This window comes from Oncorhynchus gorbuscha, linkage group LG24, assembly GCF_021184085.1.
Source record: "Oncorhynchus gorbuscha isolate QuinsamMale2020 ecotype Even-year linkage group LG24, OgorEven_v1.0, whole genome shotgun sequence".
Classification (NCBI taxonomy): domain Eukaryota; kingdom Metazoa; phylum Chordata; class Actinopteri; order Salmoniformes; family Salmonidae; genus Oncorhynchus; species Oncorhynchus gorbuscha.
The window spans coordinates 32,984,874-33,005,707 of record NC_060196.1 but is presented as its reverse complement, the minus strand read 5'-3'; the positions used below and the strand labels follow the sequence as shown (position 1 = coordinate 33,005,707).

The window sequence follows — 20,834 nt, the reverse complement described above, 5'->3', positions numbered from 1 at the left end:
CTTCACTCTCAGGTCTTTATAAAGCTATGAATTTAAATCAAAGCTTTAAAAAAATCAAAACCTATTCTGAATTTTGTTCAACATGTCCTTCAAAATAATGCATTTTCTACAGCTCGATACCCTTAGTGGTCCCAGTATGTTAACAATGATTTAACATTTTTGCAGAATATATTGAGAGATATGTACACTATCATAGTCCGTAGACAGTCTAACCAATTACATTATTGTATTGCTGTGTCATATTTCAAAGAATTTGTTATTAGAATATGGGAGACTCCGAAGCTCTGCAGCTAATGAGACTGAGCAGTTCCTCTTTAGCTGAGGGAGGTTTTTGTACGACGCTCTAACACTGTGTGAATGGAAAGCTGTTACTCTGCTGACAGTAGTAATATCCTGCATCTTCAGCCTGGACTCCACTGATGGTCAGAGTGTAATGAGTATAAGAACTACCAGATCCACTCCCACTGAAACGACCTGGAATCCCAGACTGACGGCTTGTTGCGTAATAAACCAGGAGTTTAGGAGCTTCTCCAGGTTTCTGCAGGTACCAGTGGAGATTATTACGAGTACTTGAACTGGCTGTACAGCTGATAGAGACAACCTCTCCTGGACTAACAGACTGAGATTTAGGAGACTGAGTCAGAATTATATCTGCTGATGATTCTGAAAAATAAAACAAAATTCAAGAAAGGCTGATTTGTAAGATTATCACAACAACAATGCTATTGTAAAGCATAGCATATCAAGCTAAATGTTAAAATGTTTTTTTTTAATTCTATCATGTTAAATTAACAAATGAAGTGTAAATCTGAATCCAAATCCATAATGAATAAAAGTTGGTCAAAGTGTCTCTAACCCTGAACAAGGAGTCCCAGTGTTCCCAGCAGTAGAATCAGTGACATCATCATTGTGTTGTGTGTCAGTGGCTCTGAAAGGAGTGAACTGTCACTGATCAACACTGGGGTTTTAAAAGTATGTGGAGCAATGAGGCAGGACAGCTATGCAAATGTCTCATATTTTACACAAATGCACGCGCGCACACACACGCACACACACACACACACACACACACACACACACACACACACACACACACACACACACACACACACACACACACACACACACACACACACACACACACACACACACACACACACACACACACACACACACACACACACACACACACACAGATAAAACAAGTCAGCAGTTTCCAAAAGTATGCTTACTGTATTTCAAATCTGAGAATACTAAAATCATAGACAAACCACACATTGTAACAACTATTTCTTAAATGGGGCCTAGTTTGACTCGTCCACAGAGTCTTTGATGTTCCTCAACAGTGGTTGTCAGTCCCGGGAGAAGGTAAACCAAGCTTAACAGTAGAATTGCTGCCTCTACATTATGTCCTTCAAACCTTTTCATGGTGGACAGTAGTGGAGCTCTGTCTCTCTCCTCTCACCACAGTGTGTAATGGCAGTTTGAGAGACGGGTAAAGTGGGTGTTTTAATTTAAGTTAAAGGTCCCCAGAACCGTATAAAAAAAGTCACACACTCTATAGAACCATTCAATTGTTAGGAGCATATATAGTGTGCAACCTTCTTTCATTACTTTTATACAGTTTACTTTCCATTAGTCAGCACCTATTCAAGCATTACTGGGATGTGCTTCAGCTCGTGGTTTCATTACCCCTATCGTAACCACAAAAAAAACTGTTATAGTTTCAAAATATGTTTTAAACTAACGTGCCACGTCAATCTCATGGACTGTCATTCTTGGCATCTACACTGGGGACTAAAGATTAGTGGCAGAGGGAGGAGGGAAGACTGACTCATATCAGTCATATCTGGTATCAGAGGTGTTGAGGACTTCTCATTCATATAGAAATATAGCCTATAGTGTTGAATACATGGTTTACAGTATCACTATTTAGGATTTAGCCTTTTTCTTGTTTTGAACCGAAAGGTATGATCCTTTGGGTGGTGATAAATTTGCCTGTCCATGTAGCAAATGTATTGCATCTGACATATATGTGTCACGTTCTGACCTTTGTTCCTTTGTTCCTTTTGTTTTTGTCTTTGTTTAGTATGGTCACGGCGTGAGTTGGGCTGGGCAGTCTGTTTGTTTTTCTATGTTGGTTTTCTGTGTTCAGCCAAGTATGGTTCTCAATCAGAGGCAGGTGTCGTTAGTTGTCTCTGATTGAGAATCATTCTTAGGTAGCCTTTTTCTACCTGTGTTTTTGTGGGTGTTTGTCTTCCGTGTCAGTCGCCACGTGGGACTGTTTCGTTTCTTCAAGTTTATTATTTTGTTCCAGTTTTCAGTTGTGTTTTTGAATAAATCAATATGGACACTTACCATGCTGATTTTTGGTCCGATCCTTACTCCTCAGACGAAGAGGAGGAAATCCATGACAATATGCCAAGTTCTACCTTTAATTTAGCATAGAAACATTTTGTTTGGCATGTTTTTCTTGCTCTATTTAGGCAGAAATGGTGTTGCATACATCTAATGTGTTTTTCCATTGTGCTCAATGCTAAAATACCTGTCAAGATTTTGACAGAATGAGGCAAGTTAACAAGTGTGATGAAGTCATTTAACACATTATGGGAAGTTTGAGCTCCTCTGAACGAAAGCAGAAGTTGCATACTGTAAGAGAAATAAAACATCTATTTATTAATTAGGGGGCGCTCTTTTAATTTATGGATAAAAAAACGTTCCCGTTTTAAACAAGATATTTTGTCACGAAAAGATGCTCGAGTATGCATGGTATTGACAGCTTTGGAAAGACAAAACTCTGACTTTTCCAAATATTGTGAGTGCCCCAGAACTAATGCTACAGGCGAAACCAAGATGAAGTTTCACACTGGAAATGCCCCAGATTCTGAAGGCGCTGTGTTCCAATGTCTCCTTATATGGCTGTCAATGCGCCAAGAATGAGCCTGCCCTTTGTGTCGTTTCTCCAAGGTGTCTGCAGCATTGTGATGTGTTTGTAGGCATATCATTGGAAGATTGACCATAAGAGACTACATTTACCTGGTGTCCGCCCGGTGTCCTGTGTCGAAATTATTGCGTAATCTGTAGGTCCATGCGCGTTCCATTTCTTCAGAAGAGAAAGTCAACTGCCACGAAGGATTTTATCGTCGATAGATATGTGAAAAACACCTTGAGGATTGATTCTAAACATCGGTTTGCCATGTTTCTGTCGATATTATGGAGTTAATTTGGAAAAAAGTTTGTGTTTTAATGACGTAACTTTTTTTTCTTACCCAAACGTGATGAAGAATGATGAAGAAAACGGAACGATTTGTCAACACAAATAATATTTTTTTGTAAAAACAGAACATTTGCTATCTAACTGAGTCTCCTCATTGAAAACATCTGAAGTTCTTCAAAGGTAAATGATTTTATTTGAATCCTTTTCTGTTTTTTTGTGAAAATGTTGCATGCTGAAAGCTAGGCATAATCCTATGCTAGGCTATCAATACTGTTACACAAATGCTTGTTTAGCTATGGTTCAAAAGCATATTTTGAAAATCTGAGATGACAGTGTTAACAAAAGGCTAAGTTTGAGAGCAAATAGATTAATTTCATTTCATTTGCGATTTTCATGAATAGTTAACGTTGTGTTATGCTAATGAGCTTGAGGCTGTAGTCACGATACCGGATCCGGGATGGCTCGACGCAAGAAGTTAAAACTAAATCTATTTATTCATGCATGGGAAATATGAGAAGCAATATAATTTAGGATTTGACCAATGGAGGTCAAGCTTGAATGGGGGTTAGATCACCAAAGGAACAAATCTAGGCTACCCTATAGATACATAGAAAGTACAGGCTATACAGACAGCTTGCAGGCGGTCCAGAATCCAGCCAGGCAGGAGAGTATAGATCCACACCGGTATCGCAGGTACCAGGTTCATCTGTACAAGATGTCGGAGGACGCCAGGTTCATCTGTTCAATATGTCGGAGGACGCCAGGTTCAGCATGAGATACAGGGTAAATTTGGGGTGTTGGGAAGAGCTGCGCAGGATGACCACCAGAACAGCTAAAGTTTAAGTCGGAAGTTAGGTCGTAGTCATTAAAACTTGTTTTACAATCACTCCACAAATTTCTTGTGAACAAACTATAGTTTTGGCAAGTCTGTTAGGACATCTACTTTGTGCATGACACAAGTCATTTTTCCAACAATTGTTTACAGACCGATTATTTCACTTATAATTCACTGTATTACATTTCCAGTGGTTCAGAAGTTTACATTACACTAAGTTGACTGTGCCATTAAACAGCTTGGAAAATTACTGAATTATGTCATGGCTTTAGAAGCTTCTGATAGGCTAATTGACATCATTTGAGTCAATTGGAGGTGTACCTGTGGATGTATTTCAAGGCCTACCTTCAGACTTGGTGCCTCTTTGCTTGACATCATGGGAAATCTAAAGAAATCAGCTAAAACCTCAGAAAATAAATTGTAGACCTCCACAAGTCTGGTTCATCTTCGGGAGTAATTTCCAAACGCCTGAAGGTACCACGTTCATCTGTACAATCAATAGTACGCAGGTATAAACATGGGACCACCCAGCCGTCCTACTGCTCAGGAAGGAGACGTGTTCTGTCTCCAAGAGATGAATTTTCTTTGGTGCGAAAGGTACAAGTCAATCCCAGAACAACAGCAAAGGACCTTGTGAAGATGCTGGATGAAATGGGTACAAAATGATCTATATCTACAGTAAAACAAGTCGTATATCGACATAACCTGAAAGGCCTCTCAGCAAAGAAGAAGCCACTGCTCCGAAACCGCCATTAAGACAGCCAGGCCAGGGTTTGCATCTGCACATGGGGACAAATGGTACTTTTTGGAGAAATGTCCTCTGGTCTGATGAAACAAAAATAGAACTGTTTGGCCATAATGACCCTCATTATGTTTGGAGGAAAAAGGGGGAGGCTTGCAAGCTGAAAAACAGCATGTTGTGGGGGTGCTTTGCTGCAGGAGGGATTGGTGCACTTCACAAAATAGATGGCATCATGAGGCAGGAACATTATGTGGATATATTGAAGCAACATCTCCTCAAGACCTCAGTCAGGAAGTTAAAGCTTGGTCGCAAATGGGTCTTCCAAATGGACAATGACTCCAAGCATACTTCCAAAGTTGTGGCAAAATGGCTTAAGGACAACAAAGCCAAGGTATTGGAGTGGCCATCACAAAGCCCTGACCTCAATCCTATAGAACATTTGTGGGCAGAACTGTAAAAGCATGTGCGAGCAAGCAGGCCTACAAATCTGACTAAGACACCAGCTCTGCCAGGAGGAATGGGCCAGAATTCAGCCAACTTATTGTGGGAAGCTTGTGGAAGGCTACCTGACACGTTTGACCCAAGTTAAACAATTTAATGGCAATGCTACTAAATACTAATTGAGTGTATGTAAACTTATGACCCACTGGGAATGTGATTAAATTAATTTAAGCTGAAATAAATCATTCTCTCTCCTATTGACAATTCACATTCTTAAAATAAAGTGGTGATCCAAAATTGCCCTCGCTAAGAAGCATGTGTTTCAGACATAAGGAAGTGGATGTCTGCAAACTTTCTACTTTTAAACTCGGACAAAACAAAGATGCTTGTTCTAGGTCCCAAGAAACAAAGAGATCTTCTGTTGAATCTGACAATTAATCTTAATGGTTGTACTGTGAAGGACCTCGGCGTTACTCTGGACCCTGATCTCTCTTTTGAAGAACATATCAAGACCATTTCAAGGACAGCTTTTTTCCTTCTACGTAACATTGCAAAAATCAGAAACTTTCTGTCCAAAAATGATGCAGAAAAATTAATCCATGCTTTTATCACTTCTAGGTTAGACTACTGCAATGCTCTACTTTCCGGCTACCCGGATAAAGCACTAAATAAACTTCAGTTGGTGCTAAATACGGCTGCTAGAATCCTGACTCGAACCAAAAAAATTGATCATATTACTAGCCTCTCTCAGTGCTAGCCTCTCTACACTGGCTTCCTGTCAAAGCAAGGGCTGATTTCAAGGTTTTACTGCTAACCTACAAAGCATTACATGGGCTTGCTCCTACCTATCTCTCTGATCTGGTCCTGCCGTACATACCTACACGTACGCTATGGTCACAAGACGCAGGCCTCCTAATTGTCCCTAGAATTTCTAAGCAAACAGCTGGAGGCAGGGCTTTCTCCTATAGAGCTCCATTTTTATGGAACGGTCTGCCTACCCATGTCAGAGACGCAAACTCGGTCTCAACCTTTAAGTCTTTACTGAAGACTCATCTCTTCAGTGGGTCATATGATTGAGTGTAGTCTGGCCCAGGAGTGGGAAGGTGAACGGAAAGACTCTGGAGCAACGAACCGCCCTTGCTGTCTCTGCCTGGCCTGTTCCCCTCTTTCCACTGGGATTCTCTGCCTCTAACCCTATTGCTTTTAATCTTTTTAAATGAATTTATCTTATTAACACTTTGTTCTAGCTAGCTATTTGTGTAGGTAGCTATCAAGTAAACGCAATGATAATAGCACTGGCTTGCTGGGGCTCTCTCATGCCGTCCCTGGAAGGGGTGCGTCACCTGAGTGGGTTGATTCACAGATGTGGTCATCCTGTCTGGGTTGGCGCCCCCCCCCCTTGGGTTGTGCCATGGCGGAGATCTTTGTGGGCTATACTCAGCCTTTGTTTCAGGATGGTAAGTTGGTGGTTGAAGATATCCCTCTCGTGGTGTGGGGGCTGTGCTTTGGCAAAGTGGGTGGGGTTATATCCTTCCCTTCCTTGTCATATTTGGAGTACTTCTCCTGTCCTATTCGATGTCCTGTGTGAATTTAAGTGTGCTCTCTCTAATTCTTTCTTTCTTTCTCTCTCTCGGAGGACCTGAGCCCTAGGACCATGCCTCAGGACTACCTGACATGATGACTCCTTGCTGTCCCCAGTCCACCTGGCCGTGCTTCTGCTCCAGTTTCAACTGCTCTGCCTTATTATTATTGGACCATGCTGGTCATTTTTGCAGGCTCCTGGCCCACTACAAGGAGTCGCTAGAGACATTTACATTTACATTTAAGTCATTTAGCAGACGCTCTTATCCAGAGCGACTTACAAATTGGTGCATTCACCTTATGACATCCAGTGGAACAGCCACTTTACAATAGTGCATCTAAATATTTTAAGGGGGGGGAGGGGGGTGAGAAGGATTACTTTATCCTATCCTAGGTATTCCTTAAAGAGATGGGGTTTCAGGTGTCTCCGGAAGGTGGTGATTGACTCCGCTGTCCTGGCGTCGTGAGGGAGTTTGTTCCACCATTGGTGCATGTTGGGACAAGGACATTTCTGACCTTGCATACTGTATAGATGCATCGATGATCATATGAGACCAGAAACTAAGATTCACAATTAAATAAATACAATGCATGATCATGAGTCACAATTTTTGTGAATAGCTGAATTTACCTTTTCTTTGGACCTCGAGCAATTAGTTTTGGTTCAAAGACCCTGTCTCGTAAATCGTCTCAGTATTCATTATATTGTAATGTGTCTTTTAAGTGTGTATAATTGTTGAAAGATGGTTATATTCAACATACATTTTCTCCTTCAGCATTCAGCTGCAAAGTATTGCTTAGTTTCGCTATCTATTTCCTGTTTTGCTATTTTATATGCTATGTTAAGTGTTATTTGCTATCTGTTAAAGTCTTGCTGTCTTGCGAAGAAAGCCTGTTCTGCTGTTCATATCAATATGTTTATTTTCAATTTGTGATAGAATGTCTTGTAAATTACACTATTAATTTTCTAAAACATTTTAGTGAGTCTTAAATTAAATGTATAATATTGTTAGATGTTTACAGTCAACTGGAATTTACTTCCTCAGCACAGGCATTTTATCAACCGGTTTTAAATAAATTCATAAATTCATAATTTCATATGTTCTTCAAAACAATCATCTGAATTAATAATGAAATGCAGTTTGATTCATAGGATTTTATTCCATTATAATAAAGGAAGTATGCTAACATATTTTAAATAGTAACATTTTGAAGATAGTTTAATGTATTTTCAGTCATCTCATGTAGTTATAATAAGCTTCAGTAGCTCGTCAAAGGGAAGTGAAAGAGTGACGGTGAAACTAACTGTCTGTTTGTTTGAGGAACAGAAACCTACTGATGGACAAGGCCTTCATTTACAGCTAAGATGTAAAACTGCATCATTATTGTCGTATCAGTCTTGTGATTGATAGTTCCCTTGCCCTAACTTCCCACCTGTCTCCAAGGTGATGTTCTTCCCACTCTGACAGTCCTGCCCCCCTCAAGTGTGGAGCTGCAGCAGGGGAAGGCCACTCATGTGCCTGGCCATCAAGGGCTCCCCCTCAGACTGGAAGCTGAGCTGGAAGTTGGAAGTCAGCAGCAGTAACACCTGGGAGGTGACCGGGAACCCCGGCATCCTGGAGAAGGACGGCCACTACAGCTGGAGCAGCACCCTGACCCTCCCTGTTGACCAGTGGAAGAAGGTGGGCTCTGTGACCTGTAAGGCCACCCAGAGATCCCAGTCTCCGCTCTGTGAGGAGATATCAGTGTCTTGAAGGAGTTCCCCACTCTGACTCCACATCTTCTTACTGTTCCAGCAATACGAGCACACTTGTCTAATGCTGGGCTGGACCCTGTATGGGAAATCTTCCTCCACCTGGCTCTTGTACCATTATGGAACAAACAACAATGAGAGATCTGTTTGGCTTTCACTAGGCAAGTCAGTTAAGAACAAATTCTTATTTTCAATGACAGCCTAGGAACAGTGGGTTATCTGCCTTGTTCAGGGGCAGAAACTATTACACTCAACGGAACGACTTGATTAGTGTAGTGTCAACAACGCAGCCACTGCCAGCTAGCCTACTTCAGCAGTACTGTATCATTTAAATCATTTTAGTCAATAAGATTCTTGCTACGTAGCTTAACTTTCTGAACATTCGAGACGTGTAGTCCACTTGTCATTCCAATCTCCTTTGCATTAGCGTAGCCTCTTCTGTATCCTGTCAACTATGTGTCTGTTTATCCCTGTTCTCTCCTCTCTGCACAGACCATACAAACGCTCCACCCTACTCTGGTGGTCCCAGCGCGCACGACCCACGTGGAGTTCCAGGTCTCCGGTAGCCTCTGGAACTGCCAATCTGCGGTCAACAAGGCAGAGTTCATCTCAGCCTATGCCTCCCTCCAGTCCCTCGACTTCTTGGCACTGACGGAAACATGGATCACCAAAGACAACACTGCTACTCCTACTGCTCTCTCTTCGTCCGCCCACGTGTTCTCGCACACCCCGAGAGTTTCTGGTCAGCGGGGTGGTGGCACCGGGATCCTCATCTCTCCCAAGTGGTCATTCTCTCTTTCTCCCCTTACCCATCTGTCTATCGCCTCCTTTGAATTCCATGCTGTCACAGTTACCAGCCCTTTCAAGCTTAACATCCTTATCATTTATCGCCCTCCAGGTTCCCTCGGAGAGTTCATCAATGAGCTTGATGCCTTGATAAGCTCCTTTCCTGAGGACGGCTCACCTCTCAATGTTCTGGGCGACTTTAACCTCCCCACATCTACCTTTGACTCTTTCCTCTCTGCCTCCTTCTTTCCACTCCTCTCCTCTTTTGACCTCACCCTCTCACCTTCCCCCCCTACTCACAAGGCAGGCAATAAGCTCGACCTCATCTTTACTAGATGCTGTTCTTCCACTAACCTCATTGCAACTCCCCTCCAAGTCTCCGACCACTACCTTGTATCCTTTTCCCTCTCGCTCTCATCCAACACCTCCCACACTGCCCCTACTCGGATGGTATCGCGCCGTCCCAACCATCGCTCTCTCTCCCCCACTACTCTCTCCTCTTCCATCCTATCATCTCTTCCCTCCGCTCAAACCTTCTCCAACCTATCTCCTGATTCTGCCTCCTCAACCCTCCTCTCCTCCCTCTCTGCATCCTTTGACTCTCTATGTCCCCTATCCTCCAGGCCGGCTCGGTCCTCCCCTCCCGCTCCGTGGCTCGATAACTCATTGCGAGCTCACAGAACAGGGCTCCGGGCAGCCGAGCGGAAATGGAGGAAAACTCGCCTCCCTGCGGACCTGGCATCCTTTCACTCCCTCCTCTCTACATTTTCCTCCTCTGTCTCTGCTGCTAAAGCCACTTTCTACCACGCTAAATTCCAAGCATCTGCCTCTAACCCTAGGAAGCTCTTTGCCACCTTCTCCTCCCTCCTGAATCCTCCTCCCCCTCCCCCTCCTCCCTCTCTGCAGATGACTTCGTCAACCATTTTGAAAAGAAGGTCGACGACATCCGATCCTCGTTTGCTAAGTCAAACGACACCGCTGGTTCTGCTCACACTGCCCTACCCTGTGCTCTGACCTCTTTCTCCCCTCTCTCTCCAGATGAAATCTCGCGTCTTGTGACGGCCGGCCGCCCAACAACCTGCCCGCTTGACCCTATCCCCTCCTCTCTTCTCCAGACCATTTCCGGAGACCTTCTCCCTTACCCACCTCGCTCATCAACTCATCCCTGACCGCTGGCTACGTCCCTTCCGTCTTCAAGAGAGCGAGAGTTGCACCCCTTCTGAAAAAACCTACACTCGATCCCTCCGATGTCAACAATTACAGACCAGTATCCCTTCTTTCTTTTCTCTCCAAAACTCTTGAACGTGCCGTCCTTGGCCAGCTCTCCCGCTATCTCTCTCTGAATGACCTTCTTGATCCAAATCAGTCAGGTTTCAAGACTAGTCATTCAACTGAGACTGCTCTTCTCTGTATCACGGAGGTGCTCCGCACTGCTAAAGCTAACTCTCTCTCCTCTGCTCTCATCCTTCTAGATCTATCGGCTGCCTTCGATACTGTGAACCATCAGATCCTCCTCTCCACCCTCTCCGAGTTGGGCATCTCCGGCGCGGCCCACGCTTGGATTGCGTCCTACCTGACAGGTCGCTCCTACCAGGTGGCGTGGCGAGAATCTGTCTCCTCACCACGCGCTCTCACCACTGGTGTCCCCCAGGGCTCTGTTCTTGGCCCTCTCCTATTCTCGCTATACACCAAGTCACTTGGCTCTGTCATAACCTCACATGGTCTCTCCTATCATTGCTATGCAGACGACACACAATTAATCTTCTCCTTTCCCCCTTCTGATGACCAGGTGGCGAATCGCATCTCTGCATGTCTGGCAGACATATCAGTGTGGATGACGGATCACCACCTCAAGCTGAACCTCGGCAAGACGGAGCTGCTCTTCCTCCCGGGGAAGGACTGCCCGTTCCATGATCTCGCCATCACGGTTGACAACTCCATTGTGTCCTCCTCCCAGAGCGCCAAGAACCTTGGCGTGATCCTGGACAACACCCTGTCGTTCTCAACCAACATCAAGGCGGTGGCCCGTTCCTGTAGGTTCATGCTCTACAACATCCGCAGAGTACGACCCTGCCTCACACAGGAAGCGGCGCAGGTCCTAATCCAGGCACTTGTCATCTCCCGTCTGGATTACTGCAACTCGCTGTTGGCTGGGCTCCCTGCCTGTGCCATTAAACCCCTTCAACTCATCCAGAACACCGCAGCCCGTCTGTGTTCAACCTTCCCAAGTTCTCTCACGTCACCCCGCTCCTCCGTTCTCTCCACTGGCTTCCAGTTGAAGCTCGCATCCGCTACAAGACCATGGTGCTTGCCTACGGAGCTGTGAGGGGAACGGCACCTCAGTACCTCCAGGCTCTGATCAGGCCCTACACCCAAACAAGGGCACTGCGTTCATCCACCTCTGGCCTGCTCGCCTCCCTACCACTGAGGAAGTACAGCTCCCGCTCAGCCCAGTCAAAACTGTTCGCTGCTCTGGCCCCCCAATGGTGGAACAAACTCCCTCACGACGCCAGGACAGCGGAGTCAATCACCACCTTCCGGAGACACCTGAAACCCCACCTCTTTAAGGAATACCTAGGATAGGATAAGTAATCCCTCTCACCCCCCTTAAGATTTAGATGCACTATTGTAAAGTGACTGTTCCACTGGATGTCATAAGGTGAATGCACCAATTTGTAAGTCGCTCTGGATAAGAGCGTCTGCTAAATGACTTAAATGTAAATGTATTGTAAATGCAGAACGACATATTTTTACCTTGTCAGCTTAGGGATTTGATCTTGCAACCTTTCGGTTTAAAGTCCAACACTCAACCCACTAGGCTACCTGCCACACATGTGTTCTGAACATAATTACTGTAATGCTGTTGGTTCTGACATGTTTAGATAATAAAGACGTTCAATATTTTAAATTGTTTGCCTGGATATATATACTTTCGATTTATTGCATTTGAATAAAGAATGTTGAGCTCTCTGCCCTGGAAAGAGATTTTACAAATACATTTTACTCATCAGCCTTTCTCATTGAATGTTTGGCTGATTGGGCCACATTTGGTACCAGTCAAAAGGATATCTACAGGGATACTAATACTGAAGCCATGTTCCTAACTCATCAGTCTTTATGTTACCAGAACCATGTATTAGACAGGATATTGGGGTTTCTGCATTATGATGTATTTACATGACACTTCAACATTCTATGGCAGGCATAGTAGATCCCCATTAACATTACAACAATGCTGTGGAACTGAATGTCTAGAATTAGAACAAGATTACAAACTCTTAAAGTTGGCCTAACTCTCCAAATATTTGACTATGGATGTTACCAATTATGAAGCCATGTGCTCCAGGCTGAATGGAACTCTCTGGGAACAGGTGAACATCTGGCCATGGTACTGCTGTATTCTGGGAGTGTTGTGGTCACCCTGCCCATGTAAATCTGAGTTTCAACCCAACCAGAGTTCACATTCACTCAGCCTCAAATCCTCTGGGACTGGGGCAGCTGTGTGTCTGACTAAAGAACTGAACATGGACTGGGGAAGCAGACTTTACACTGGACTTGAATAACGTTCGGGGAATTGGCATTCTTTTTATGGCTTTGTATACAGTATGTGACATGTTAATAATCTTATTAAAGTAGTACTTCTTGAATGGAATCGATATGACTGTATTCGCTCCTTTGTGGTTGGAGGGGTAAAGAAGTTGAGTAGGGCATAGTTGGGTTCGGACAGGATCAACATTCATGCTATTGTGTAATGAAATGAGTGCTTTTTACAATATCAAGATAAATCAAAGCGTAAAAAAACATCTAAAACTATTCTGAATTTTGTTCAACATGTCCTTCAAAATAAAGCATTTTCTACAGCTCTGTATCCTTAGTGGTCCTAGTGTGTTAAAAAAAGATTTAACATTTTTGAAGAATATATTGAGAGATATGTACAGTATCATAGTCCATAGACACGTCGAACCAATTACATTATTGTAGTGTCATATTGTGATGAATTGGTGTTTAGACGACTTTTAGAATACGGGAGACTCTGTAGCTCTGCAGTTGTTGAGTCAGAGCAGTTCCTCTTTAGCTGAAGGTGGTTTTTGTACGACGCTCTAACACTGTGTGAATGGAAAGCTGTTACTCTGCTGACAGTAGTAATCTCCTGCATCTTCAGCCTGGACTCCACTGATGATCAGAGTGTAATGAGTATAAGAACTACCAGATCCACTCCCACTGAAACGACCTGGAATCCCAGACTGACGGTTTGTTGCATAATAAACCAGGAGTTTAGGAGCTTCTCCAGGTGTCTGCAGGTACCAGTGGAGATAATTAATAGTACTTGAACTGGCTGTACAGCTGATAGAGACAACCTCTCATGGACTAACAGACTGAGATTTAGGAGACTGAGTCAGAATGATATCTGCTGATGATTCTGAAAGATAAACAAAAGTGAAGAAAGGTTGATTAGTAAGTGTCATGAATATTACCGAAGGTGACTCCCCTTCTAGTTCGGGTGGCGCTCGGCGGTCGTCGTCGCCGGTCTACTAGCTGCCACCGATCCTTTGTTCTGTGTTCGTTTGGTTTTGTCTAATTGGTTTCACCTGTTTCTTGTTTGGTTGTTAGGGTGGGGTTATTTAAGTTCGTTCAGCCCGCTTCTGTTTGTGCGGGCTTGTTCATCTGTATGTGTTAGAGTGGTTAGTGTTTGCATTCGGGTTTCTCGCCATCCTTTATGGTTTCACATGATTTATTTCTATTTTGTTCCTGTGATTTATTCTGGACATTAAAGCGTGTTTTTCCTGCATCCTTTTGCTCTCTGCGCCTGACTCCACACCTATTCAATCATTGAGCGTTACAGAAGCCCACACCTTATGATGGAGTCAGCAGGATCAGCGACCACCCCTCTTCCCACGATGGAGGAGAGAGTCCTTCACCACACGTCCATCCTCCATCGGATCAGCGATGGATCAAATGATGGAGAGGATGGATCGCTGGGAGAGGAGTGGTCTCCCTACTACCCCACCTACCCTCCCATCAGCAAATCTACCATCTCCCCCAGCGGGATCTGGTTCCAGCGCTCTGAGCATTACGCCTCCGAGGGAGAACGATGGAGTAGCGGCGTGGTGCCAGGGATTCTTGCTTCAACTAGACCTCTACCTGGCCACCGTTCGGCCGGCTCCCTCGGACGAGGAGAGCGTGAGTGTCCTCGTCACTTGCCTTACGGGTAGAGCCCTGGAGTGGGCCATTGCTGTCTGGAACGGGCCCGACTCAGCGAGGGGCAACTACCCGGAGTTCACCCGCCGTTTCCGGGCCGTGTTCGATCACCTTCGGGAGGGCCAAGCGGTGGGTGAGAGGTTGTTCCATCTCAGGCAGGGGACGAGGAGCGAGCAGGACTTCGCACTGGATTTCCGGACCTTGGCCGCTGGAGCAGGGTGGAACGACAGGGCCCTGATAGACCATTACAGGTGTAGCCTGAGAGAGGACGTCCGCAGGGAGCTGGCTTGTCGGGACACTACGCTTAGCCTGGATGAACTGATAGACCTGTCGATCCGGTTAGACCATCTGCTAGCTGCTCACGGACGTTCTGTTAATTCCACCTCCTGAACCTCCCGCTCCTATCCCGATGGAGCTAGGAGGGGCCGCATCTATGGAGATCGGAGGAGGAGGCTCCTCCTGTACCAGTTGTGGCCGGAGAGGGCACACTTCAGGTCGGTGCTGGAGGAGCTCATCTGGGAGTTGAGAAGGCAGGCAGAACACTCCTCGGTCACCCCAGGTGAGTAAGCACCACACTCTCCCAGAGTTTCCTGTTGGTCACATGTTTTTATTAATTTGTTTCCTTAAATTTTTTCCCTCTCTCCAGCATAAGGCGCTAGTAGATTCAGGTGCAGCTGTGAACTTTATAGATCGCGGACTCGCTCAGAGGTTGAGGATTCTGTTAGTAAAAGTAGAACCCCCTTTTCCCGGCACTCTTTAGATATTCGACCATTAGGGTCAGGGCTGGTCAGGGAAGCCACAATTCCTTTGGAGATGATTACACAGAGGAATCATAAGGAGCGAATTAGTCTGTTCCTTATCGATTCACCTGCGTTTCCGGTGGTGCTGGGGATTCCCTGGCTGGCTATTCACAATCCGACGATTACGTGGAAACAGGGAACTCTCCAGGGGTGGTCTGATGAGTTTTCAGGCACGTGTGTAGGGGTTTCCATCGGTGCGACAACGGTGGAGAGTCCAGACCAGGTTTCCACCGTGCTCATTCCTGCTGAGTATGCCGATTTGGTTATCGCTTTCAGTAAAAAGAAAGCGACCCAATTACCACCCCATCGACAGGGGGATTGCGTGATAAATCTCCAGGTAAACACTGCACTCCCCAGGAGTCATGTGTATCCTTTACCCCAGGAGGAGATGTTGGCTATGGAAACATATGTCACCGAAGCTCTGGGACAGGGGTACATTCGGCCTTCCATGTCACCCGTCTCCTCGAGTTTCTTTTTTGTGAAGAAAAAGGATGGTGGTTTGCATCCGTGTATTGATTATCGAGGTCTAAGTTCCATCATGATGGGTTTTAGTTTCCCACTACCTCTCATTGCTACGGCAGTGGAATCATTTCACGGAGCGCAGTTCTTCACGAAACTGGATCTCAGGAGTGCGTATAATCTGGTGCGTATTCGGGAGGGAGATGAGTGGAAAACTGCATTTAGCACTACATCTGGCCATTATGAGTACCTCGTCATGCCATACGGGTTGAAGAATGCTCCAGCTATCTTTCAATCCTTCGTGGATGAGATTCTCAGAGACTTGCATGGACAGGGTGTGGTAGTGTATATTGACAATATTTTGATCTACTCCGCTACACGCACTGCGCATGTGTCTCTGGTGCGCAAGGTTCTTGGACGACTGCTGCAGCATGACCTGTACTTGAAGGCGGAGAAATGTGAGTTTTCCAAATGAGCCGTTTCCTTCCTGGGTTATCACATTTCCAGCTCGGGGGTGGTAATGGAGGGTGACCGCGTCAAGGCCGTGTACGTAATTGGCCGACTCCGACCACGGTAAAGGAGGTGCAGCGGTTCTTAGGGTTTGCCAATTACTACCGGAGGTTTATCCGGGGTTTTGGTCAGGTAGCAGCTCCTATTACCTCACTGCTGAATGGGGGGGCGGTGCATTTGCAGTGGTCAGCAGAGGCGGACGGAGCTTTCCGTAGGTTGAAGGCGCTGTTCATGGAGGCGCCGGTGTTGGCGCATCCGGACCCTTCTTTGGCGTTCATGGTAGAGGTGGACGCATCCGAGGCTGGGGTTGGAGCGGTGCTCTCACAGCGCTCTGGTGCGCCACCGAAGCTCCGCCCCTGTGCCTTTTTTTCGAAGAAGCTCGGGCCAGCGGAGCGGAATTATGATGTGGGGGACAGGGAGTTGTTGGCTATGGTTAAGGCTTTGAAAGTGTGGAGACACTGGCTTGAGGGGGCTAAGCACCCTTTCCTTATCTGGACTGACCACCGTAACCTGGAGTATATCCAATCAGCAAGGAGACTGAATCCTCGTCAGGCAAGGTGGGCCATGTATTTCACCAGATTTCGTTTTACTATCTCGTATGTCCCGACTCTATGACACTGAGGACCGGTCCATCGATCCTACTCCCATCATTCCGGCAGCTAAGCTGGTGGCACCAGTAGTATGGGAGGTGGACGTGGACATCGAGTGGGCGCTGAGGGAGGAACCTGCGCCTCCACAATGTCCGGAGGGTCGTAGGTAGGTGCCGCTCGCTGTTCGTGATACATTTATTTGATGGGCTCATAGTCTACCCTCGTCGGGTCACCCAGGTATTTCTAGGACAGTGCGAGGTCTTAGGAGGAAGTACTGGTGGCCCACCTTGGTAAGGCTTGTGCGATTCTATGTCTCCTCCTGTTCGGTGTGCACCCAGAGTAAGGGTCCTAGGCACCTGCCACGAGGGAAATTACAACCCCTCCCCGTTCCACAACGGCCGTGGACCCATCTATCGGTGGATTTTCTTACCGACCTTCCCCCCTCTCAGGGGAACACAACGATCCTGGTCGTTGTGGATCGGTTCTCTATGTCCTGCCCTCTTATCCCATTGCCCGGTGTCCCTACGGCCCTGCAGACTGCGGAAGCCCTTTTCACCCATGTCTTCCGGTACTACGGGGTGCCTGAGGATATAGTTTGTGATCGGGGTCCCCAGTTTACCTCCCGTGTGTGGAGGGCATTTATGGAACATCTGGGGGTCTCGGTCAGCCTGACCTCAGGGTATCACCTGGAGAGTAATGGGCAGGTGGAGAGAGTGAACCAGGAGGTGGGTAGGTTTCTGCGGTCGTATTGCCAGGACCGGCCAGGGGAGTGGGCGAGATACATCCCCTGGGCAGAAATGGCCCAGAACTCACTAAGCCACTCCTCGACCAACATGTCACCATTTGAGTGTGTGTTGGGGTACCAGCCGGTCCTGGCACCATGGCATCCGAGCCAGACTGAGGCTCCTGCGGTGGAGGAGTGGGTGCAGCACTCTAAGGAGACCTGGAGGGCCGTCCAATAGTCATTACGCCAAGCGAGTGGACGGCAGAAGAAGAGCGCTGACCGTCACCGCAGTGAGTCCCCCGTGTTTGCACCAGGGGACAGGGTCTGGCTCTCGACCCGAAACCTGCCCCTCCGCTTGCCCTGCCGGAAGCTGGGTCCGCAGTGTGTAGGGCCATTTAAAGTCCTGAGGAGAATAAACCAGGTTTGTTATCGATTATTACTTCCTGCGTATTATCGCATTAACCCCTCGTTTCATGTGTCTCTTCTCAGGCCGGTGGTAGCTGGTCCCATGCAGGAAGGTGAGGTTCCCTCCGCCCCCTCTGGACATCGAGGGGTCCCCGGCGTACACGATACGAGCTATTCTGGACTCGAGATGCCGGGTGAGGGGCTTGCAGTACCTCGTTGACTGGGAGGGGTACGGTCCGGAGGAGAGGTGCTGGGTCCCGGTGGGGGATATTCTGGATCCATCTATGTTGAGAGAGTTCCATCGCCTCCATCCGGATCGCCCGGCGCCTCGGCCCCCGGGTCGTCCCCGAGGCCGGCGTCGGCGCGCTGCGGGAGCTGCGCGTCAGGGGAGGGTTACTGTCATGAATATTACAGGAGGTGACTCCCCTTCTAGTTCGGGTGGCGCTCGGCGGTCGTCGTAGCTGCCACCGATCCTTTGTTCTGTGTTCATTTGGTTTTGTCTAATTGGTTTCACCTGTTTCTTGTTTGGTTGTTAGGGTGGGGTTATTTAAGTTCGTTCAGCCTGCTTCTGTTTGAGCGGCCTTGTTCATCTGTATGTGTTAGAGTGGTTAGTGTTTGCATTCAGGTTTCTCGCTGTCCTTTATTTTTTCACATTATTTATTTCTATTTTTGTTCATGTGATTTAATCTGGACATTAAAGCGTGTTTTTCCCGCATCCTTTTGCTCTCTGCTCCTGACTCCACACCTATTCAATAATTGAGCGTTACAGTAAGGTTATCACAACAACAAACATATTGTAAAGCATAGCCTATCAAGTTAAATGTTAACATGTTTTTTTTTAATTCTGACAAGTTAAAATAACGAAAGAAGTGTAACTCTGAAGCCAAACACATTATGAATCCATGTTAGTCAAAGTGTATCTCACCCTGAACAAGGAGCCCCAGTGTCCCCAGCAGTAGAATCAGTGACATCATCATTGTGCTGCGTGTCAGTGGCTCTGAAAGGAGTGAACAGTCACTGATCAACACTGGGGTTTTAAAAGTATGTGGAGCAATGAGGCAGGACAGATATGCAAATGTATTTTACGCAAATGCGTGCATACACACACACACACACACACCGATAAAATTAGTCACCAGTTTCCAGAAGTATGCTTACTGTATATCAAATCTGAGAATACAAAAATCATAGACATACCACACATTGTAACAACTATTTCTAAATGGGGCCTGGTTTGACTCGCCCACACAGTCTTTGATGTCCCTCAACAGTGGTTGTCAGTCCCGGGAGAAGGTAAACCAAGCTTAACAGTAGAATTGCTGCCTCTACATTATGTCCTTCAAACCTTTTAATGGTGGACATTAGTGGAGCTCTGTCTCTCTCCTCTCACCACAGTGTGTAATGGCAGTTTGAGAGACGGGTAAAGTGGGTGTTTTAATTTAAGTTAAAGGTCCCCAGAACCGTATAAAAAAAGTCACACACTCTATAGAACCATTCAATTGTTAGGAGCATATATAGTGTGCAACTTTCTTTCATTACTTTTATACAGTTTACTTTCCATTAGTCAGCACCTATTCAAGCATTACTGGGATGTGCTTCAGCTCGTGGTTTCATTACCCCTATCGTAACCACAAAAAAACTGTTATAGTTTCAAAATATGTTTTAAACTAACGTGCCACGTCAATCTCATGGACTGTCATTCTTGGCATCTACACTGGGGACTAAAGATTAGTGGCAGAGGGAGGAGGGAAGACTGACTCATATCAGTCATATCTGGTATCAGAGGTGTTGAGGGCTTCTCATTCATATAGAAATATAGCCTATAGTGTTGAATACATGGTTTACAGTATCACTATTTAGGATTTAGCCTTTTTCTTGTTTTGAACCGAAAGGTATGATCCTTTGGGTGGGGATAAATTTGCCTGTCCATGTAGCAAATGTGTTGCATCTGACATATATGTGTCACGTTCTGACCTTTGTTCCTTTGTTCCTTTTGTTTTTGTCTTTGTTTAGTATGGTCAGGGCGTGAGTTGGGCTGGGCAGTCTGTTTGTTTTTCTATGTTGGTTTTCTGTGTTCAGCCAAGTATGGTTCTCAATCAGAGGCAGGTGTCGTTAGTTGTCTCTGATTGAGAATCATTCTTAGGTAGCCTTTTTCTACCTGTGTTTTTGTGGGTGTTTGTCTTCCGTGTCAGTCGCCACGCGGGACTGTTTCGTTTCTTCACGTTTATTATTTTGTTCCAGTGTTCAGTTGTGTTTTTGAATAAATCAATATGGACACTTACCATGCTGATTTTTGGTCCGATCCTTACTCCTCAGACGAAGAGGAGGAAATCCATGACAATATGCCAAGTTCTACCTGTGGATGTATTTCAAGGCCTACCTTCAGACTTGGTGCCTCTTTGCTTGACATCATGGAGAAATCTAAAGAAATCAGCTAAAACCTCAAAAAATTAATTGTAGACCTACACAAGTCTGGTTCATCCTCGGGAGCAATTTCCAAATGCCTGAAGGTACCACGTTCATCTGTACAATCAATAGTACGCAGGTATAAACATGGGACCACGCAGCCATCCTACTGCTCAGGAAGGAGACTCGTTCTCCTAGAGATGAATGTTCTTTGGTGCGAAAGGTGCAAGTCAATCCCAGAACAACAGCAAAGGACCTTGTGAAGATGCTGGAGGAAATGGGTACAAAATGATTTATATCAACAGTAAAACGAGTCCTATATCGACATAACCTGAAAGGCCTCTCAGCAAGGAAGAAGCCACTGCTCCGAAACCGCCAGAAAGACA

At 45.9% G+C, this 20,834-nt stretch overlaps 1 gene segment (V, D, J or C); it reads left to right on the top strand.

Moving 5' to 3' along the window:
• Positions 1-8,070: 8,070 nt before the first annotated feature.
• On the top strand, positions 8,071-8,806 carry LOC124012573. The segment is given in 1 exon segment: positions 8,071-8,806. A coding segment is annotated over 1 exon segment (240 nt).
• The last annotated feature ends 12,028 nt before the right edge of the window (positions 8,807-20,834 follow it).